The sequence below is a fragment of the Candoia aspera genome, chromosome 5 (genome assembly GCF_035149785.1).
Source record: "Candoia aspera isolate rCanAsp1 chromosome 5, rCanAsp1.hap2, whole genome shotgun sequence".
Classification (NCBI taxonomy): Eukaryota; Metazoa; Chordata; class Lepidosauria; order Squamata; family Boidae; genus Candoia; species Candoia aspera.
The window spans coordinates 86,519,513-86,543,810 of record NC_086157.1 but is presented as its reverse complement, the minus strand read 5'-3'; the positions used below and the strand labels follow the sequence as shown (position 1 = coordinate 86,543,810).

The window sequence follows — 24,298 nt, the reverse complement described above, 5'->3', positions numbered from 1 at the left end:
GGTCCAGCTCTCGCAGCCATATGTTACTACGGGGAACACCATTGCTTTAACTATGCAGACCTTTGTTGTCAGTGTGAGGTCTCTGCTCTTAACTATTTTATCGAGATTTGTCATTGCTCTTCTCCCAAGGATTAAGCGTCTTCTGATTTCCTGACTGCAGTCAGCATCTGCAGTAATCGTTGCACCTAGATATACAAAGTCTTTCACTGCTTCTACATTTTCTCCCTCTATTTGCCAGTTATCAATCAAGCTGGTTGCCATAATCTTGGTTTTTTTGAGGTTTAGCTGCAAGCCAGCTTTTGCACTTTCTTCTTTCACCTTCATCATAAGGCTCCTCAGTTCCTCTTCACTTTCAGCCATCAAAGTGGTATCATCTGCATATCTGAGATTGTTAATGTTTCTTCCAGCGATTTTAACTCCAGCCTTGGATTCCTCAAGCCCAGCATGTCACATGATGTGTTCTGTGTACAAGTTGAATAGGTAGGGTGAGAGTATACAGCCCTGCCGTACTCCTTTCCCAATCTTAAACCAGTCCGTTGTTCCGTGGTCTGTTCTTACTGTTGCTACTTGGTCGTTATACAGATTCTTCAGGAGGCAGACAAGATGACTTGGTATCCCCATACCACTAAGAACTTGCCACAATTTGTTATGGTCCACACAGTCAAAGGCTTTAGAATAGTCAATAAAACAGAAATAGATGTTTTTCTGAAACTCCCTGGCTTTTTCCATTATCCAGCGGATATTGGCAATTTGGTCCCTAGTTCCTCTGCCTTTTCTAAACCCAGCTTGTACATCTGTCAATTCTCGCTCCATGAATTGCTGAAGTCTACCTTGCAGGGTCTTGAGCATTAGCTTACTGGCATGTGAAATGAGTGCCACTGTTCGATAGTTTGAACATTCTTTAGTGTTTCAATTTTTTGGTATAGGGATATAAGTTGATTTTTTCCAATCTGATGGCCATTCTTGTGTTTTCCAAATTTGCTGGCATATAGCATGCATTACCTTGACAGCATCATCTTGCAAGATTTTGAACAGTTCAGCTGGGATGCCATCGTCTCCTGCTGCCTTGTTATTAGCAATGCTTCTTAAGGCCCACTCAACCTCACTCTTCAGAATGTCTGGCTCTAGCTCCCTGACCACACCGTCAAAGCTATCCCCGATATTGTTATCCTTCCTATACAGGTCTTCTGAATATTCTTGCCACCTTTTCTTGATCTCTTCTTCTTCTGTTAGGTCCTCGCCATCTTTGTTTCTGATCATGCCCATTTTTGCCTGGAATTTACCTCCGATGTTTCTAATTTTCTGGAAGAGGTCTCTTGTCCTTCCTATTCTATTGTCTTCTTCCACTTCTGCGCATTGCTTGTTTAAAAATAATTCCTTATCTCTTCTGGCTAGCCTCTGGAATTTTGCATTTAATTGGGCATATCTCCCCCTATCACTGTTGCCTTTTGCTTTCCTTCTTTCTTGGGCTACTTCTAGTGTCTCAGCAGACAGCCATTTTGCCTTCTTGGTTTTCTCTTTCTTTGGGATGTATTTTGTTGCCGCCTCTTGAACAATGTTGCGAACTTCTGTCCATAGTTCTTCCGGGACCCTATCTACTAAATCTAGTCCCTTAAATCTATTCTTCACCTCCACTGCATATTCGTTAGGAATATTAGTGAGCTCATATCTAGCTGATCTGTGGGTCTTCCCTAATCTCTTTAGTCTGATCCTAAATTGTGCAAGAAGAAGTTTGTGATCAGACCTACAGTCAGCTCCAGGTCTTGTTTTTACCGACTGTATAGATGTCTGCCACCTTTGGGTGCAAAGGATGTAGTCAATCTGATTTCGGCGTTGTCCATCTGGTGAAGTCCATGTATAAAGCCGTCTCTTAGGTTGCTGGAAGAGAGTGTTTGTTATGCAGAGTGAGTTGTCTTGGCAAAATTCTATCAGCCTATGTCCTGCTTCGTTTTGTTCTCCCAGGCCATGCTTACCTGTACTTCCAGGTGTCATTTGACTGCCCACCTTAGCATACCAGTCTCCTGTGATGAAAATAACATCTCTTTTAGGCGTGTTATCCAGTAGGTGCTGCAGATCCTCATAGAACTGCTCTACTTCAGCTTCTTCAGCATCTGTGGTTGGGGCGTATATTTGGATCACTGTGATGTTAGATGGCTTGCCCTGAATTCAAATTGAGATCATTCTGTCGTTTTTTGGATTGTATCCAAGCACTGCTTTAGCCACTTTACTATTAATTATGAAGGCTACTCCATTTCTTCTATGGTCCTCTTGTCCACAGTAGTAGATCTGGTGGTCATTTGATGTGAAGTGGCCCATTCCAGTCCATTTCAGTTCACTGATGCCCAAAATATCTATCTTTAATCTTGACATCTCACCAATAATCACATCCAATTTGCCCTGGCTCATAGATCTTACATTCCAGGTTCCAATGGTCTGTTGATCCTTAGAACATCGGATTCGCTGTTCACCACCAGCACCGTCGGCCGCTAGCCGTCCTTTCGGCTTTGAGCTAGCTGCGTCATCACCTCTGGGGCTAGATGAACTCGTCTGTTCCTCCCCAGTAGCATTTTGACCACCTTCCGACCTGGGGGTCTCATCTTCCAATGGTATACCGACATATCTCTGGTTGTACTGATCCATTTAGTGTTCATGGCAAGAATACTGGGGTGGATTGCCATTACCTTCCCCAGGGATCGCATTTAGTCTGACCTCTCTGTCATGACCTTCCCGCCTTGGGTGGCCCTTCACGGTTTAGCTCATGGCATCATTGAGGTGCTCAAGCTCCAGCACCATGACAAGGTAACAATCCTTTGCTGTAGTCATAGAACTGACTGACATTAAATATATGTCAACATATTGTAATGGTTATATTTGTATGAGGTACAATCTAGTGTAACCATGATTTTTGGAATCAAGGTTTCTGAGTTCCCATATCATACTGATCTATAAATTCCCACAATGTGCTAGGCTAAAATGAAGAAAGGCTGACAAGAAAAATGCAGATGGGCAATTGTTTGTAGCACACAAAAGAGAAATACTGTAAGAGCCTTTGGAGAATGTCAGAAGAGTAGGAATCCCCATGAGTTTCTATGTATGCTTCTTCAACAGATAACAGCAGCCCAGTATGTGGATTTTAAAATGAGCTGTGTCTACTAGTCATTTCTTTGAAAAATGCTGTGAGCTGAGCAAGAATGGCAAAAGAGAGAACAGCTACAACTTTGGACAGATGAGGCAATCAGCTCAAGGGTAACAATGTGACAAGTGAGTCAAGGATATAATGGAGTGAAAGGTGGGATCTGCTGTATCTTAAGCAGCCTTCCTCAACCTGAGCTCTTCAAAGGTATGGAAACTACAACTCCCAGAATTCCCCATCAGCATGAGGCCCGGGAATTTTGGCCGTTGCCGTCCCAACCTAGCTGAAGAGCCCCAAGGGAGGGAGAGGGGCTGGTAGTTCAGCAGAAGCCGGCAGCAAATAGTCTAACGGGAAGGCTCCCCAACAGTTTGTATTCAGGGCAGCAATACAACGTTGTATTTGGCTGGCCCTCTGAAGGCGCTGGACCTCAGTACCTGTCATGGGCGATCCAAAGACGCTCGGCAGGCTGCGGGCATCTTGGATTCAGGGAAATCCTCTGGGAGATTGGCTGCCAGAAGATGGCGCTGCTGTATCAACATGGTCACAATAGGACCACGTAGCTCCACCAAGTGGCCGTTGGTGGTAGAAACAAGCGTCCTGCGCATCTGTTTCCGTGGCAAGCCCGCGGCGCTTCTTCGCGCTGGGAAGTCTCGGGAAAGAGCCCTTATTTCTCCTCCATCCAGAAGTGAGCTCATTCTGAGCAAAGAGAGAGCGCAACCAGAGTTGTAGCTCAGTCGCAGGAGTTACTAGGACGAAGGACCATCTGGACAAGTGCAGAGTTCGTTTCCTTTATCATAAAGGAATCGAAACCTTTCCCTAAAACTCTGCAATAATATTTCCCATCTACTAGGCTTTCAAGTATATTCTAGAGGTGACGGACTCGTCCCTGGGGGAGCTGGGGGTGTTGACGACCGACAGGAAGCTCTGGCGTGGGCTGGTCCATGAAGTCACGAAGAGTCGGAAGCGACTAAACGAATAAACAACAAACAACAGGCTTTCAAGTGCACAAAGTATCATCATACGTGCAGCGGGTTGATCTCGTCTAAAGTCTGGGAAGAGGGAATCACTACTTAGATGCAGTAGTGGCTGACGCTGCTCAGACAGCACTCTTTTTTATTGTTAAATCAATATTTTATAGTTGGGTTGGGTATGCCCAGACATGAACATAGTAACACATACTCATTTAATTTTTCCTATTTTTTGAAATATAGTAGATATTTCCACTATAAAATGGTGTTTATTCCTAAGTAATATAAGTAGCTATCTATAGGATCCCTTTAAGGCAGTGTTTCTCAACCTTGGCAACTTTAAGATACATGGACATCAACTCCCAGAATTCCCCTGCCAGCAAGGGGAAATGCCAGCAAGGCTGGCGGGGGAATTCTGGGAGTTGATGTCCATGTATCTTAAAGTTGCCAAGGTTGAGAAACAGTGCTTTAGGGTCATTAATTCAGGATCTAAAATTATCTAGTTGCACTAACTGTCTGGTTGTAATCCTTATAAGAAACTTTGAAATGTGGTCAGTGGTGTTATTCTCCTTAAGGCAGATGAGGAGACCAGGAACAGCGCTAGGCAGTTTTAGCTCTGGAGTAAATGGCCTTCTGAAAGCAGAGGGGGAGGGCAAAGGAATGCAACATTATTATATGGGAACAAGCACAAGGTGGCAGCACCAGGCTGACCTTGGCTGGTCTCAGGAGCCAAGGAAGGTGGCACCAGGATAGCTTTTGGACTGAGATCACCTGGCAATGCCATAGCTGTTGGCTAGACTGGAAAGGTGAAAGGCATGCTGGAGAAGGCAGTGGCAGACGATTTTTGTAATGTTGCCCAGAAAACTGCATGGGTAAGTCTGTGAAGTTGCTAGTGGTCACATCTGGCTCAAGGAAGACTTTACTAGTTTGGTGCTTTAAAGACAATATCTACAGAAAAATTACAAAATAAGCACCTATCACTGCAATTTTTAAAAAAATGCTATGATGAACTGCATCAATTTATTGTCTCTTGGATGCTTGTAGCGTTGTTTTGCTGCAGTCGCTATCATCTGCTGCTCCTAGTTTATAGAACAGGGTCTGATTAGTCATTCCCTCCTTATGGATTTTAATCCTGAGGTTTACTATTAGTTGAGACTAAAAAAAAATGCTTGAACAAATCATGTAGTGTAGCTAAGTTCACCCCAAACATTAATAGGCCAAACTATGGGTGGTTAGTTAGTAGTCTGCTATATTGTGAAAGCTCAACCACTGTGGTTAGTTTACGGTGTGTTACACCAACTCATACAGTTAGGTTAATTCAATAGATCGTGATTCACTTAATTATGAGTTGGGTTCCTAACACAGCTAATGAGTCCATGATAAAGGACACATTCAAAATTCACACTGTAGACTATCTAGTACAGGCAGTCCTTGTTTAGCAACTGCATCAGACAGCAACGAAGTGCAGTTATGATGTAACTTTGCAACCATTTACATCCTTTGCAGTGTCTCTCTGTCAGTCACATATTCACCATTACAGTCTGTTAATATGCGTGGTCCTGTACCTGACCCATTTTTCTTTTTCCCCTCCTCTCAGAGTGGAGAGATTGCCTAAACAAGCTATCTCTTCCTGAGCTGCTTTTCTCTGCACCACAGCATGTCCCTAAAAAGTGCTCACTGCAAGTTAACAAGCTCAGCTCTGTGACCTCAATTAATTAATTAGAACCCTCCTGCCCGCTGGGACTGCTGCCTAACACTGACAAGACCTGAATCAGTTTCACACTGAAGGCTTTAATTTGCCTCCTAAGCAAACAGCCAGTGTTAGCGCATTCCTTTCAATGTCTATTCCCCATTGTGTGCCTGCTTGCTCTCTTGTAATCCCTTCCTCTCCTACAAATGTAAATACAAATATTCATTCTTGCTAATTATCCCAGCACCAGAGTGAGCATTCCAAAGGGTGGGGGAGTGGGGAAAAAGGCTATTAAGATCTGCCCTTTTACCAGCTTGCTTGTGAGTCAAGTTTCCCGGCCATTTGGGCTCACCTAGCTATTTGGAGTTGTATCCTTCTAACACTGTAAAGTAAAGGAAAGCTGAAGTAAAATCGTAAGCACAGTCAGGTGATTTTTCACTTAGCAACAGCTTCACTTAACGATTGAGTTGCCAGTTCCAATTGCAGTCACTAAACAAGGAACACATGTGCCTTGTAGGTATTTGGCTTATACTGTGTCATTCATAACCTCACCAGAATGGCTACATTCCAACATTTGGTCATGAAACTTATTATGATCGTCCTACTGCTATAAGAATAACTCTAAATTAAATTGGTTTTGTTGCGAATAAGCATTTAGGGCTGTCATGGTGGTGCCAACGAGTATATCTGAGCAAACTCGAAAAGTCTCATTGGTTAAAGCATGGTTCAAATCTCAGATCAGAAACAGAAAGTCACTGTTGTTATTGTGAACAGTTTACCATATGAAGTAATTCTTGGTATTGACCAGCCAATATGTGGGCAATTGGTAGCTAAAGATAGTACACTGCAATACCAGGAAGAAGAAGTAACAGAAGTTACCACAGGGGCTTAAGCTAAAAAGTTACAAAAGCAGAGGAACTCACTGCGATTTTATCTTCCCACTAAAAAAGACCCATTGTTCTTGGAAAGCAGCAGTGTAAAGAGGAAGCATTTAGAAAATTAGATAAAAAGAGAGAGCAGCCTTTTCAGCACAAGCAGAGGTTGATATAGAAGACCTTTCCTTAGCAAGTTGTAGGAGGGCAGTGACAACAAAGGATGATGAGTGGGTAGAGTACCCTGTAAAGGAAGGAATCCTGTACCGTGGGGAGTCAGAGGATGTCCTGGCAGTGGAGAAAAAGTGGAGCAAATTGCAATTCCACAATTTCAGATGACACTTACCGAAACTTATTTATGAAAATCCTCGCCATTGGCCCAGTTTTAAATTACTAATCCAGAGCACTGTGCATATAATAGCACCTTGCATGGCAGTGCAGGGAGGAGAGGTTTGTCTCAAGTAGCCTTGTGTAGTCATTGTGAGTGCTGCCTGGTAACAAGCCGACAGTTTCTTCAGCAATTAAGGAGTTGCTGCTGACTTGGTAAAGGATGGCTTTTATGGGCAAAAAGTTCTGTTCTGCTATACAAATGTATTTTTTGTATTCTGGAGATAAACCTGAAGTACGGTGTATAACATTTGAAATTATCTGTAGATTATAATATTAACATGTCAGGATACAATCTGAAAAACAGAATTTAATAGCTTTGCAATAGCCATGACACAATTTGAGACTTTATCCAAATGAGATACCCCAATTTCTTCTCCAAAATAACCTCAATGTACATCATAAGATACTTAGGGCTGAAATGCATGGAAATGGGTACTGACGTGCAGATAAAAACCTGCCAAGAATTAGAGGCTTTGACTTCTAGGTCAAATGATACAACTTCCAAATAGGCTTGAATTAACAATCATTTACTATAAATGATGCACTGGGGAGTGATTATATGCCATCTAGAGTATGAGCCCAGACATGGGGTCTGGTAGCAATTACTTGATGGTGAATAAAATTCATTGTTAAAGCCCTGACACTGAAAACAAGTCCCAAGATTAAGCCGTAACTGTTCCTTTGGGCAAAGACTCTTTAATTAGTATTGGTCCTCCACAACAATAAGGAAGTTTACTTGGGCTGTTTTCAAAACCCCAGTTGAACAAAGGCAAAATTAAGTTAATCAGGAAGACTGAACCAAGTTCACCCTCAGAAAGCAGAAAAATGTTATTCAGGAATAAGATCTACTTTTTGAAATGTTTCCATCTCATTTTTCCTTCCAACCAAAATTAGCTTACCCTATATGCCCTATAGAGTCACAATAACATCAGGAACTATGAATCACACTTGTCTCATTTTAGAGACACATAATCCATAATAATTCTCATGGTATAAATAATATCTGGAACAAATGTATTTTCTGAGGGATTTAGGGGACACAGGGTTTTGCAAAGAGACTAATTGAAAATCTGGTTGTCAAGTGTAAATTCTGGGTTTAGCCGAGAGACTGTTCTTAACATATTCCCCGCCTCTTCCATGTTCCTCTCTGCAGTTTCCCTGACAGAGATTAGCACTTTTTCAGGCAAGGAGCTTCAGCAAGTCCAAAAGTGGCAGTCCTTTAAGCAACAGACAGAGAGCTATGAAGTCAAAGCTGTGGTAACCTTAGTAAGTGTGACATTTGCTGGGCAGAATGTGAGCTCCTATTCTTCTGCAACACCAACAAGCAGACAAACTTTTTTTCTTTTGCCCCATATATGTTTGATACAAAAGGCAAAAGGAGAATGGGTACATACTCAGCTGTGCATCAGGAGATCCCCAAATGTTACCTCTGGGCAATGCCCTTCCTTCTGATCTCTCTCATGTTAGGTAAGTAATTATTCTAGCAATTATTTTCTTTCACTTTGAGAAAGATGACAGTGGCATTTTCTTCTCCGATTGTTGCTTGTGATAAACTTAAGCATTATTATTTTCCTGGGAGTAAGCTCCACTAAACATAGGGGGGTTAATTTCAAATATCAGGTGTGTGAATCTGGGATCTTTAACTAACTGTCTCATAAATTGTTATATAAAAGATTACTTGAGCAGTGTAGAAAAGTTTTGGTAGACAAACTTTGTAGTTCTCACCTCTTTATCGTATACTTTCTAGTTTTGTACTTGTTCATTTTTTTTGGTAAAACAATAGAGTCTCAAAACATAAAAGATGTTGTAGTGCCATTTTTTAAAACATTATTTAACATTTTTCTGTTTATGACAAGGGACTATGATTATTGTGGTATATTCACTTAAGCATAGAAAATGGAAGATTTGGGAGCAACTTTGTCCACAGGATTTTATGCCTGTTCTTCTACAATATACCAGCTCTAACATCTAATGACAAAGCAGTTTTTTCACACACCTGGCAGCATATGGAGATCTAGAAAGGAGATACAAAGGAGTAAGACAGGGTCCTTGTGTCCCTAAATTAAGGGAATTCTGAGAGGTTCATTATCTATCTAGGACTAAGAAAATATACATCCTCTATACAGCCACAGAGCATAGGAACATTGATCTCCTTTGCATTTTGCAACACCAGCCCTATCATAAGGCAGAACAAGGCTGCCTCAGGAAGTTGGTTTTAGATGTCATAAAAAAGCAGCTATTTGCCATTGTCACAGTACTTTTATATCTGGGATTTTCTGCCTCAGCTGCCAAAATAATTTGGCTAGTCTTAAGTAGCATGCACTTTCACTGGTGGGGCTGATTGAATATTCCCTGTTTTACTTCAAGCAAAAACAAACAAATAAATAAATAAATCTTGAATTGGCTCTGGGCATTATATCTTCAGATTAAACCCAGAAAAAAAGTTCTTAATATAAAAGCAGTGTTGTTAGAAGTTCTCTTTCACAACACAGGCATATACTTTGTAAATGATCATACCAATGTAGACCTGTCATTTCAGCTTTATTCACGTTTGTAATAAGTAATATTCAATATTTTACACATATGAGATTTCTGTACACTTCTCATTTCCACAAGGGGTTTTCAACTGCTGACAACAGTCTAACTGAAAATCTTCAGATACTACAGCAGCAGTATTTGCTATATTAATATGCATGATGTTGCTTCAGTTACTTGAATTCTTAGTAAACTTGAGTCAAACTTGACTACTTGTGCCTGTGTGGACAGAGGCATGCCATTTTCTTGTCAAAAGAATAAAAGTGGCTTGCCAATGCTTTTTGTTTTCAGTGATATTGTTGACTTTCCTGTCTAGCTTGCAGCCTATATATTCCTTTGAGGACTGTCATCCAAATACTAGGCAAATCAGAGCCTGTTTAACTTCTGAATGCAGACAAAGTGGGCCAGGGACTACCACTTCTACAGAAAGTGAATTTTTAGTATGGGCATTATGGAGTGACCATGAGGATTACCTGCTGCTACATCCCCCTCTTGCCTTGTAGTAGATAAATAGCATGCTCTTTCATAACAAATAAAATAGCTGAAGACAACCATTTTTACTGTATGTGCTGGTGACAGAGAAGCCTTTGCTACTGACTGACTATGTGATTTCTCAGAGTGAAGGATCCTACTTCTGTGATGAATTAAAACCTCATACAGAGGAAGCTAAGGACTGGGAAGAGGGTCTGGGAATCTGGGAATGAAAGGAACAAAGAATGAAAAAGCTCAAATGGTAAATCAAAATAATCCCTACAAAAAGGGGCAAAGAAAAGGAACCAATCTGAAAATAATAATGCCTATAAGAAATAGAAGCAAGAAAGTGCTCATGAAAGAAAAAGCTTTATCTTGTGAGGGCAAAGGCAAGAGAAGATGGGAAAGGTCAGGAGTTTAATCAAAAGATAAGGCAACTAAAGGAAATTGTATAAAGTAAGCACTGTTTGAAAATCAAGAACCTGAGGGGGGGGGGAAATTATCCTTTTCTCACAATATTAGAAACTGAAATAATTCACTAGAGCTAAATGCAGGGAGATTCTGGACTGAAGAAAAAAACCTTTGTGTGGAATTTGCTGCTTTTAAATGTAGATACAAACACCAGCTTAGATGGCTTTAAAAGACTAGACTAGACAAATTAGCATAGGAAGACCCTGTCAGTGTCTATTAGCCTTGACGGCAATGTAGTATCTCCTGAATCACAGGGAGCAGGCTTTAAAAAAAAATTGCTAAGGAGGAACAACCCTCATGGACTGCATGTGTGTTTTCTGGATGCATTCGGATGACCAGAATACTGGACTAAATGGGCCTCTGGACTGATCCAGCACAGCTCTTCTTATGTTCAGGGATGATGTACAGTGGGTTAAAACTTCCTGTAGCTAAGAGGAAGAGCTGTGCACCAAGGACAAAAAATAGCAGGCAAGGGAGGAAAACTTGGAAATAAGGTAACTGCATCTAAAATCTGACAGAGGAATTCCATCACTTATAACCACAGCCTTGGGTCAGACACTTCTAAGTGAGGAAGTGAGTGCCACAAACCAGAAGCAGCAGTAACGGTAGCAGGGCAGATTTTCCTGTAACCCATTCTGGAATCATGTATGCATATATAAGTAAATACTATCATATCATTGTATGCATCACAGATGAAAATAGGACCCCACTAGCATGCTTATATTTATAGGAGATGGACAATAGAAATAAATACCCCTGGACTAGTGACCTTTTGCAATATTAAAAGCCAACCCTGCATTGTGACCTTTATGATGAAGCCCCAAGAGAATGAGCTGGAATATGATATGACAGATGTGAATCACAAGCTTCCTCTAACGCTTAACACACACAAACAAATGCACACACTCCAAACAAGTTCTGGTATTTCAATATAATCAGAACTGGCATTGATTCAACTATTAGAAGAGCATAATCAATATACAGGCATCACTTCTATATTTAAAAATAGTATCTTTATATGCACAATCAACAGATATAATATCAGTGTAAAACTGAGACCTAACTGTGTATGTAAATTTGTTCTTACAGTATAGTACAATGAGAATAAATTTGATAGAAGAGCTAAAATCACTTCCAGAATTAAAATCAGAGTGCAATATTTAATGTTAAGAGATCTTCCTTCTCTAGTGTTGAATTTGGGGAAGCTTTTCAAAGATTTCATCCCCATTCTAAATCCAATGGATATCTGAGGTTTTTACATTTAGGCAAAAAGTGAAAAAAAATACAAGTGTCAGTTTGCTGCTTTAATTACGTTTATGCATAATTAAGGTACAGAAGTATTGATAGTGGGAAAATAGATGTATCCTGGGAAGTGCCTCTGCCTGATGTTCATGGGGTCATATTCCCCTGTAGGTATGAGATCTTCAAGATTTTGGAGCCAGTATACCTTTCGGATTCTTCATGGGGTACCTATATCCAGGAGTACTTTTAATCTGCTGATGAACTGTCTGGGCCCCTTCCTGTTGAATGATCTATGCACAGTCATCCCTGCACTGGTAATTTTCTTTATTGCAGGCTGCAATGTCCCTGAAAAGTTTATATTGCAGCAGCTCATTTATTATAAAGGATAATAAACCCATCCCACCCAATCATGCAGAGAGGGCATGTTATGGACCCGGTCTGTAAGAGAGTTCCATCTGGCAGGGCCCAGGAAGCGGGCCTTCTCTGCAGTGGCTCCCGCCCTTTGGAACATCCCTGGTCCTGGTCTCAGGATTCAGCCCAAGCTATGCAAATCAGGACCAGACCAAAACGGAAAGTGACCAAATCTGAAGTTCCCAGCAACTACATCCAAACATTCAACAGAATCAACAGAAAAAAAAAGTGAGGGGAGGGGTTAAATGTTTCTATAATGTGCTGCCAAATGTAAGTAGTGGGACTTTGGGATACACAGAGGCGTGAAGGAACACACACAACCTGTGGGATATAGGTTGCCCAGCCTTGTTTAAAGCCCTCCCTGGCCAAAACAATGAAGCAACAGTAGTAAGAAAAACAGAATGGATTTGACTGGGTGGTGTTGACCAAACCATTAACACTCACCCTCACCATCTGCAAAATGAAGAAATATGTACTGTACAGTTTATGTGGAAATAGCAGAGTCAAGGGGAGGAAAACACTGTTGTACACCTGAAATTGTAAGGATAAGTGAAACAGTATCCTCGTAATATTTTATACATAACAGCAGGTGAAGTAATAGTTCTAAGTACAGTAAAAATGAACATTAAATTAAATATTTTTCCAAAAGGTACTTCATATTAATCACAGAACAGCTAGACTGAAATGCCCAGCTGGCATGATATTAAAGCATAAGATGCAGTTTTCATACCTAAAATCTATATTGTATTTACTGAGTCTTTATTCTTTCCTTTTGTGTTGTTCAGAATGTCATCTCTTCAGAACTGCACCTGTTTTAAAGGCTACCAAAAATGGCTGCATATCTTTTATCTGCTTCAGAGCAAAGGATTTTGTAAACATAAGGCCCTAATCAAAGGTCGTTATGTTGGAATGAAGCTGCTGGATACTAACAATCATTTAAAAGCTTAAGAAAAATATTGCAATAAATATGTATATGGGTCTATCAAGCAGCTGTTTTATACATAGGGATATAAACACATGCACAAATACATTTCTGCTGAGTCACACCATAGTTTAATATTCAGGGCAGTGCTGTTGCATTGATCAAATCTGAATTTCTTGCTATCCTATTTTTAAAAAGCTTAAACCACAAGATCCATTAACTGAGTGTGTTACTTCTTATTTGATTCTGTTAAAACAGCCTCTAGGAAGTATTGAGAAGGAATAATTTTAAGCAGTTTTTTTTTTTCAGACCTTGTAGTTTCTCCTTCCTGCCACATTACTCCTACCTACCTCCACCCACAAACATTGAATTTGCAGGAGACTGACAAAAATAAAAGTGAATTGGTAGTTCAGAATAAATTTTACTAGCAGGGCTACAATGAGTTGTGCAGATGTTTCTTCATGGCTTGATTGCACCCATTTGTAGAATACCAATTTAAAAAGTTGCTGTGGTACAGATAGTGGCCTATTCCAAATGGGGTGCAATTGCAACATTAAATTGAAATTAATCCCCCACTGCAACTCCTATAGCAATTGGGGAATGTGCCCTGTACACATTAACTAAGAAGACTATCATTTGAGAGCAGTGTGTCTAGGAAGGATAGGACTCAGCAAAGGGGCAGCAAATTTTATGCCAGGATGGTTTTCTGATGGTTAGGAATGGATGGATACTGCTTCAAATGACCCATGAAAAAGTGCTTTTACTCCCAATAGTCTGTTCAAATTCTGCTTCATTTAAATTGTGCAGTCAAAAGTCTTCGGTAACAATAAGGATGGTTGTCTGGAAATGCCCTGAGGTTCTTTCCTGCCAAATCCTGAAGATGTAGGTTAGATTTAAGTTTGAAACATACTTCTCTCCCAAACATATATCGTGTAAATCAGCACTTTCTCATCCCTTCATTTCTGGATTTTTCTAATCCACTCTGAAGCAGATCTTCACTGAACCGCTAAACTATATAATCAAATCACCCCGTTTACAAAACATAAACACCCACATCCACACAGATACAGACACATCCAGCTTTGCTGGCTGGGAATTATGGAAATGGCATATGTGGGAGTGCCAGTATAAGGAAGACTGCCTTAAAGTATTGTTACGTTCTGAAAGAGTCCAAAATGTTGATCTGTCTTTCTACCTTTGCAGTGCTTTATGCTGGAGTTTCTAATGCCACACAGGAGAATGCACCCACTTCAAGCAATTCCTCTCCCCACCCTACAGAGCTTTGGATGAAGATAATGACTTCTCAGCCATGGCAACCATTTTTGTCTCAGACTCCAGAAAAAGAGAAAGCCAAGGAGGGTGAAACAGTGGTCTTTGGATGCCAGTACCACAGTTCCCAAGGTTCATCTTTGAATAACCTCACAGTGAAGTGGTATAAGCGGGACGGAAAAGGACAGAAGGATATCATGGAAAATAATGTCACTGTCCTGGAAAACAACACTAGAATTTTCATGGTTGGGAATTTATCAGAAGGTGATGCTTCACTGACTATCTTAAAAGTATCAGCCAGTGATCATGGCACTTATTACTGCCAAGTGATCCTTTCCAATGGTGATGTGGTGACAGGCGATGGCACAAAACTTAGAATCCAGAGAGCACTAGGTAAAGTTTTGTTTTGCTGTTTTTTTAATGCTTTCAGAGATTTTCTAGAATGCTTGCAGATAAACTATAAGTTAAAGCTCCTCCTCCTCCTCCTCCTCCTCCTCCTCCCATAATGATGGCCTAATAAAAGTCTTTACTGAAAGCACTCTGAGGGGCACTGTAAAAACTAGGCCATTTGGCTTAAAGATGTCATAGTCTGAGAATACATGTTTAATTGTGGTTTCTTAAATAAGCTAGGTTCACAAAGCACACTAAGCCATAGAAACATGGTTTACAAATTACAGTGAGAGGATGCACATACATGTTAAAATATATGGTCATTAGGCTGGCTGCTGGTTTGCTCTAGGTCAAATTCAAATTGCTGGTTTTTACCTTTAATATCCTAAATGACTTGGTTTCCAGGTATCTGTAGGACCATCTGTCCTGAAAAGATTTGGAGTTCTTGAGGGAAAGGTTTGCTGAGGCTCCTCACCCCCTGTGAGGTAAAGGGGATGGGGGCTTGGGTGGCAGGCCTTCTTGGTGGCTGCCCCTCGCCCTGGAACACCTTGTCTCCTGAGGAATGGAAGCCCCTGGACTTACTTAAGATGTAGCTATTCCACAGAGGGTTTGGATCCTAATGGGGTATGGATTTCAAATTAGCAATCACTAACGTCCAATTCTGAATAATTTTAAAAGGAATTCTTCCATAAAAATATCACTAACACACTGGAAGATTCCAAGGGAAAGATGACTTGGGCAATTACAATCATATTCTACAAGTAGAGCTAACAAGTCTGAGCTGCAAAAATCTGTGTGACAATTAGATGACAAGCAAAGAGTTAGGAAAAACTACTTTGCTGCCATGTTCTGATGAACTGGAGTTTTGCAACCCAGATCTGGTAACCATAGCTACAAGCCACAAGGGGCACTGGAGCATCTAGTGGCGGTACTGATCAATAAAAGTGTGCCAATTTCAACCCTGATCTTTTGAGGAAAGAGTGTCCTTATGAACAGCATGTTGACTATAATTCAAATGACTAACCCAAGGCTTGCAGAATGAGTAAAGAGAATAACTTTGGTGATTAAAAAAAATCAAATTAATCTCAGAAATAAATGTCCTGATTGGCTGCAGTGGCCAAGTCATGCCCACTATAGCGTGCCTAGCCAATGAGAAAAGGGCTTCTAATGTGGTAAAGACTTGGCAGTATTCTTCTGGTATAACAGTTCATGAGACAGTAGGTACTTTCTGGAAAGATTGGTGACTTTTGAGCAAGTTAGTCTGATTGCTTGCCACTGGTGGGAAGATTTGACAATGTTATTAGCTGATCAGGTGAAGTATGTGTAGCACTGTAATGTCTGCTATTATATGTGAGGTCAGAACTAAATTACTAAAATTTCAAATCTCTGTCATACAGTAGGTTCAGCTTGTGAGATGGCACCCATCAGAGGCAGGGAGACACACAATTCTAAATGTGATTTTTCTTACTTGTATATGATAAAGATTTCTTTATAATCAAATAATGTTTCTTTTTATTACATCAACAAACTATTTTCACTACATTGTTCACTAATTCTTATCCTCTTTATCTTATCTTTAATTATTTCCTACAGTTCTATGTCTTACTCTAAATTCTTCTATTTATTTCTATTTTACTGTTTTGCTTTGCTTGGCCCTTTTTCATTAAGCCCAATGGAACTTCAGGTCTATGCTTGCCACTCCTTAACCCACAGTCCCTCATAATCATTTACATGCTTCTGTTCTGCTGGGTAGAGGGTTGAGATCACTCCTAGTTGCTCCTGGAAGGCTGCAGCTTGTTTGTGGCTGCTGAAAGGGCTAGAGCTGGCTGCTGCTCTAGTCTACCTTCCACTGGATCCTTTGCCACCTGTTTTTGGAGTGCCAGATGTCAACTTTCAGGACTTCTGGGAAACTCTTGCCAGGACCTGGGCTCACCTGGGTATGCTAGCACCTAGGTGATCTGGTGGTGCCAATGCCTGTGGGCCACTTAATAAACTTTCAGTTCCTGAGTCTTTGGCTGACTGGACCATCTTGGTCAAAGAGAGAGTTTATTTGATATCCTCTTGTGGTGCTTTGTCACTGCCAACGTTCTCTGCTTGTTTTGCTCACTGTCATTCAGCTGCTGCCTCACTGGCTACTTCATTCTATTTCTGGTTTTCTTCCTTCTTTCTTCAGTCTTCTTGCTTCTTTTCTTCTCTTTCATCTTCCTTCTACAGTATTGCCATCACACCACTTGCTTTAGAAATGGTAAGAATGAGGACTTTAAAGGGGAGAGGAGAAGGGACACTGGTGTTCTAGTTCCCAAATGTCCTTCCTTTCACACTTTTTCCATGTCAAAGCCATACAGAAGCTTTATTGGCTCAGGTACACTGGGTACATGTTTAAGTGCTCAAAAAGTATAAATAAATGTTGCACATTGTAACAAGAACCACTAGCCCAGCAAGCTTCTAAAGGTCCCCATTAGATCAAAATTTGTACAGAAGTGATTGTAACCTAGTATCTGCCTTCCTTCCTTCGCTTTTATACTATATTACATCTTTTGACTCTTAAGTAGCTTACAGCAAGAAAAAAAAATCAACACAGTAAATACAACAATATCAAAAAAAATGTCAACAACTCAAATGCCTTAACTTATAACATCTCTAATATAAATACATCTGTCACAACACTCAGCAAATTACATCTCCACTGATAGCACCACCATATATCTTACATACTTGCTGTTCCTTGCTCTACCTTCCTGAAGGCTGTTTGAAAAATCCAGGTTTTTAACAGCTTTCTAAAAATAAAGATTTTATTTGGAGAAAGCAGTCTTGGAGATTACGAGGCTATCACAAGCACCCTTGAACTGCACACAGAAACTAATCAGCAGCCAATGAAGTTTCTATAATATTAGTATTATATGGCTATATCAGGTAGTCCTAGTGACTACACAGGCAGCCACATTCTACACTAATTGAAGTATCTGAGTGGACTTCAATAATAAGGAAGTCTTAGAGGGCCAAATGGCTAAATCCTCAAGCAAATACAATCATCCCCACCTTTAAGGTTAAATAGCCAGGAAGGAGTTTACTAGAGGCTTTTGTTCTTGGAGGCTTCCTGGGAGCAGCATGCTGGGAAGAAAGGATTTTAGGAACGATAATTTCCTTAGGAAGGAAAATCCAATGTACCCAGATTTCTATATTCAGTAAGTTGCCAGCTAGAGGGTATGTTATTTTATTCTTGAGGTACTCAGGGCTTGCCTGTTTCCTTTGACAGCTATTTTGGCTGAGATTATTTTGGATGAGCCACTCATTATTTCTCTGTTCATACTTGGTCCTGGAACCTAAGTTCTTTTCTCTAAATGCCATCCCCATCTACATTTCTGTTTGCTGTTGTGTGTCTCCTAATCAACCATTAAACAATTAAGTACTATTTTAAGCAGACTTTTTGGTGCCAGTTTGTGTCTTGGGAGTTATAATATGATAACATGCTTCAGATTCCTAGGCCTCAGATGGCTTAGGCCTTTTCAAATTGACCACCAGTTGCTAGATTTAAATTGGACTTATTTGTTTATTTATTCCTCCACAACAATAACCTTGTAAGGCAGGTCCAGCTGAGAGAAAGTTCCCTTGTGTTGCTTTTGTTTTAATTAGCAGAAAAGGGTAGGCATTTTCCTTTTTTTAGGATTGCTCATATTTTCTTGGTTGGAGGGGAGGAAAAATGGTGGTAATGAATACCAGTGAAAGCATTAACCGCTGTTTCACCCTGGATTGTCCTGATTGGGTAGATCAGTCCTGACAGAATGAATGAGTTTCTTATACATGTGAAAAAAGATCAAAGTTAGAATAGATTGATACTTCAATTTTTTAACCAAGTTCCTGTAGCTACAGGCTGAAGTAAGATGATCATACAGAAACATCTACAATAGCAACATTTTGCCATGTGGATTCTCTTGTGGTGCTTTACGTTCAATACAGTACATTTCTGATTAAGCCATGAATTTCCCCTTAGGATGGCTTGGTATAGAAGAATCCATTGGAACAATCATTGGCATGGTGGCTGCTGGCATTGGAGGTCTGATAGTTCTGATTGTAGTTTTAACTCCTCGACTGCGAAAGTGTCTTCCATGTGCTAAGGCAACATCCCACCAAGGTAGAGTATGAAGTGCATGATCATTTAATATAATATTGTATTAAGTTGCTAATAAATGCAAGATATATATGTGGTCCAAGCATTTATTTTCAGCTAGTTCAGAATTGTGACCTAAAAGGATGTTTAAATATTGTTTTTTTGGTTTCTGAAGATGTTTTGCCCAGTTTTAACAGTAAACTATAACAACATGGGCCTTGGCACATTGTTCTCTAGTATGTGATACCTTGCATATGTTATTGAATGTTAATGAATACTTAAATATAGGAACATGCCTTATACCTGGTTAGTCTATTCATTTATCCAGTCCAGTATAATTTATGGGACTTTCTCCACTGCTGAGCTGATGTACTATCTCCCCATTCATGTGTTTGTATAAACAATGCCCGCATAAGAACTTCCATCCCCCTTGCCAAACCCTATACCATTTCTATTCTGTTTGTTCTGAATGGTTTATCCTGTTTTGTGTGACGCTAGTGATTGGTTTCCTTCCTCTGGCTTTATTGCTGTCTCCTTTCTAATTATCAGCCAGCAAGGAAAAGACCCAGTAATCAGGATCCTGCAGCAGATATGGGTTGGGTTGTACTTGAGGACTCACTCTCTCTTCTCTAGTCTGGATTGCCTGCTGCTCCTTTCACATACCATTTGGGCTTCTCCTAAGTTGAAATACTGTGAAATTAAACATGTATAGGAAGATATCATGGTCAAAAGTTGCCTTAGTGAAGGAGGAGGCATGATTGTGCAACTAGCTAAGTCCTGCAGAGCGGAAGAATTGAATTTGACTAGCTCCCGGGAATTGGGTCTTTTACTTCAGGAAAAGTAGGGAAAATAACGGAAATAAATTTAGCAAAACTAGCAGATATTTTATTTATTTATTTAGAAGACTTGCATGGCTGCCTGTCATATATATGATAATCCTGGGTGGCTCACAATGACATTCAATAAAAACAGAATAATTATGACCAACTGAACCTCACAACAACACCATATAATGATCAAGAAAAGCCCAATTCAAAACCCCTCTTATAATTTGGGACACTGCAATATGAGGCTGCTGCATCTTAAGATGAAGATCCATTTAGGCTATTGGGAAGTGGGTCAGGGCAAAGATGCTCCTTGTTCCCCAAATGAATAAGAGGAGCCTTGATTTCCTCTGTTCTCATTTGGTGTAAGCCTGGAGAAAAACTGATGTCAGAAACAGTGGGTGGAGAACTGACAGAGCTTAGGAAGCAAACCATTAATGGGTAAGCAAAAACTGGGAGAGAGATGCTGGAGTAGAGCCGGCTAGTGCCTAGAGGAGAGGGGGCCATCCTGTACCTTGCAAGACTTCCAAAACACACCTCTGATTACTGCCATTGCTGGTCACCTAACTTTGTTTCCATAGTCAGCAGTGGCAGAATGTAACAGAACCTACACACAAGGCTGTTCTTGATGGCATCAGGGAAAATACTGCTTCTGTACTGGTTCAGCAAATGACAGCTAGGGCTGGTCTTACCCACGGGCTGGAGTTTAGATGAGGGCAACATTGTGGGACCAAGGGGGAAGTTTGGTGTTGATAAGGCATGATTATGCCATGGTTAATGGCATAGTTTGTATCCTAATAATGAAGTCTGTTTGGCTAAGGCTAAGCCTCTTTATTAGGACTGAATCCCCTAGTGAATGAGGATTAATGAATCCCCCAAATTCCTCTGAGTCCATCCATCTCTTTCAACATGAACTCCAGTTTTTCTTTAAAGCTTTATTTAATGTGAAAGTCTTGTTATACCCATTTTCAAATGTTCTGAAAACATAAAGGCCCCATTCTTGGGGCTGTCAAATGCCTGTGGGTATGAATGTGCCATTATAGGCCTCCTTTAATGTCCACCAGGCTCCCTGCTTTATCTGACTTTATTAATTTGAACTATATACACTTATGGGATGTAGTGCTTGAGGTACTAAACTAGGACTCAGGGAACCCAGGTTCCAATACAATACATTCTCTGCCATCAAGACTGTCTGGGTGATTTGGGGCCAGTTTCTCTCTCTCTCTTTCTCTCCCTCTCCCTCTCCCTCTCCCTCCCTATCTCTCTCTCTCTCCTATCCCACAGGGCTGTTGTTCTGGGAAAAGGAAATAAGAGGAAGGAGTGCAATGCATGGCACTTTGGACTCCTGGAGTGAAAGTGGGATATAAATCTAACAAATAAATAATATATAATAAATTGATAGGCTCATAGATCTTTTTTTAAAAATGTCATTTTGTCTTTGAATGTGCTCATCTACCCAGGCCAAAGAAATAAAAATTTAGAATTAAAAGCGAAGAATAAGATGGAGAGATAGAGAACAACTTGGGCATTTTGGGACTGACCACCCCCAATACGATAGCCTCTTGTTGTTGTTTATTCGTTTAGTCGCTTCCGACTCTTCGTGACGATAGCCTCTTATGAACAGAAAATTCCCTCTGTGGCAGCCATTTTATGAGAGCATCCATTACATTCCAAAAGATCTCAACATTCTAAAAGTTCTCCCCCTGACCAGGACGACTACCCTTAATCTACACAAGGGTAGTCGTTATATTAACAAAATAAATTATTTTATTCTGTTTTAAGTTTGATTTTAAGTTGGTTGCCATTGCTTCTCTCTCTGTATATGTGTGTACATCTCTCTCATTTATATGAATGATTTTGTGTTGGGGGAAAAAAGACTAAATTTCACATCGTTTTGTACGTATTTTTAAATTGTTGGATACATAGCAAATATATTACAATTAAAAAAAAGAAAAGCATTCAGATCAAAAGAACAGCCTCGGTATTATGAGAGGGATGATTCCTGAATGTTCTGTAAACAGGCACAGCACTCAAGGCACAAATTTTTTTTAAAAAAACTTGAAGAGTTAAATGCTAGTCACCTGTGCTAAGACCATTTCCCACTATTCACTTATAAAATCATCCAAGTATAATTGTGTCAATTTAGTACTAGTGAGGACAGGCATTATTTTGCCTAAATGATGGCTGGGTGAGGCTAGAAGATGCTATAAAATCACTAGTGGGGAAAAGGCTGAAAGCTGCATCTTAAATAATCTTAAATGTCTCAAAGGGATGGGACTGTAAAACAAATGGGGTTCATACAGCAGGATAACCCATTTGATTAACCGAGGTTCATTGAATCAACTACAGCTGACTAAAGCATATTGCACAGTTTATGATCAGCAATGATTGGATTTTCAGAAATGTGCTAACATCTTCTGGCCAGGAGCTTCTCTAGGAATGTAAATACTCTTCTGTCAAAGGAGCTGCACTTCTGCAAAATCCTGAAGGGCTTTGTAGCCTCAGAGGAATTTGAAGCCTGCAGTGAAGGCACTTGTATCTAAGATCTTTTCATGTTATTCTTTATTTAGGCTCCCAAATAAAACAAATCTAAAAGTATGCTGCTTATCAAAAATAATATCTGAGTGGCTTATTTTGTTATTGCAAATATCTTCATTCCCTTTTTTAAAAGTGCCAATTAAATATTAACAAAGGATCTTCTGAAGCAGAAGAGAAGATCAGAACAAATACTCAAAATGCAAACAGAGTGACATAGATTTAGTTCATGAATGACATGCATTTTGAGGTACTTTCATATGTTTCTACAACTCAAATATGTTGCTGCAATACATATTGTCAATGTGGTTATAGACATTGCATTTTAACTGAATTAACACTTGATTAATCCATGAAATTAATTACCAGAAGATATGCCAATGGTCACTAACTTGGATGGTTTTAAGAGGAATTGGAGAACAGGTCTCTCAAGAACTATTATTTTACTTACTTACTTATTTACTTACTTACTTAATCAAATTTTATCACCGCCCATCTCCCTCCCAAGGAGGGACTCTCGGTGGTTTACAACAACAACAACAACAACAATAATAATAATAATAATAAAGAAAACCATTAGTCTTGAGACTCACTGCTACCTACAACCAAGACAGCACGCCTTGAAATATCAAGTGCAAAGCAACAATGATGGGGGGAGGTATATCTTCATGTACTTTAGCATCCCAGATGCTTCTGGTTGGCCACTGTGAGAAACAAAATACTGAACTGAAAGGCCCTTGGCTTGATCAATAGGATTATTATGTTCTTAACCACAAGTCTTGGATCACAGCGGTATATGAATGGATGAATGAATGAATGGCAGGATGGATGGATGGATGGTAGAATTACCTGTGACAATTCACTTGTAAATGCTTTGGGTACTTCTACATGGGCTTTCCCCATGCAGTTGCCTTGTTCTATTTGTAGAAACTGAATTTGACTAATTCATACCTGCATTTTCTTGCTTTTCCAATCTTTTCTCTTATAGTGTAAGAACAACAAAAATTATGAGAGGAAAAGCAGAATAGCTGCACAATGCCTTTTGATTGGCATTCATTCCCTCCATCTGGAAGAATCTGCAATTGATTTATATTATTTGTCACTTTTTTTTACTTCACTGCTCATTTACTTTCTTCTTTTTCTTCCTCCCTCAGCATAATTTGGAGCATTCGACTAAAGAATAATATCAGGCATGACAAGAATTGCATAGTTAATGAATAGAAGCAAAACAGTCTGTTGTTCAAGTGTTTTATTTCTAAAAGTATAATAAAATGTTATAGCATCCTTTTAGATCATATACTTCATTTTTTTAAAAAAAATATGAAGCTTATTCATAGAATAAGCATATGGAAAAAATTTTTTACATTTTACGCTAATATTAATCAATGGCTTGCTTGTCAGTATGGATGACAACATAATGGCTATTCTAGCCAATGTTAATAATTGTATTACAAACTTTGAAAAACTGAGACTGGGAAACCAAGTAAGTGGTTTGAAAGGAAAGGGACAGAAGATGGAGGAAGGAATAAGGACTGCACCCCCATTACTTCTCTTCAGAGTATTCCCTCCTGCCATTGCATTTCTAACTAAATTAGCCATCAGGGCTTTCTTATAGATGGTTGTTCAATTCTGTACTATGCAGATAAATGGTTACACATTGTGTAGTGCAAATGGAGTAAAAGTGGGGAGACGAGAATAAAACTTTCTGAATATTTCAATGCAATGCTTTTCTAATTAAGGTGTGCACTTAGAAACTTGCAACATGTAGATGAGAACCAAACATAAATGTATTATAAATATACACTTTGTGACACACAGTGATAACTGAGGACTGGGATAATTAACAGAGGTGAGCTGATAAAATTGGAGCAAAACTGCATGAATTAGCAATTATTGCCATGATCATTCGCAAAAGCAGCCTCATTTCTGCATAAAGGGAAAGAGGCTTGGGCAGGATACTAAGTGTGTGTGTGTGTCTCATCAGAAAGTGTTCCAATAAAGTGACTGGTTAGTCAAGCAGTGGCATCCATAGGAAGCCACTATGAGGTCAAAATGATGACATATGTG

The 24,298-nt window shown here is 39.8% G+C and overlaps 1 protein-coding gene across 1 annotated transcript; it reads left to right on the top strand.

Moving 5' to 3' along the window:
* Positions 1-8,352: 8,352 nt before the first annotated feature.
* On the top strand, positions 8,353-23,519 carry LOC134498363 (uncharacterized). Its single transcript, XM_063304439.1, has 4 exons — positions 8,353-8,520; positions 14,309-14,767; positions 18,756-18,896; positions 23,386-23,519. The coding sequence occupies exons 1-4, from the start codon at positions 8,409-8,411 to the stop codon at positions 23,388-23,390; spliced, it is 717 nt and encodes a 238-aa protein (XP_063160509.1). The 5' UTR covers positions 8,353-8,408; the 3' UTR covers positions 23,391-23,519.
* The last annotated feature ends 779 nt before the right edge of the window (positions 23,520-24,298 follow it).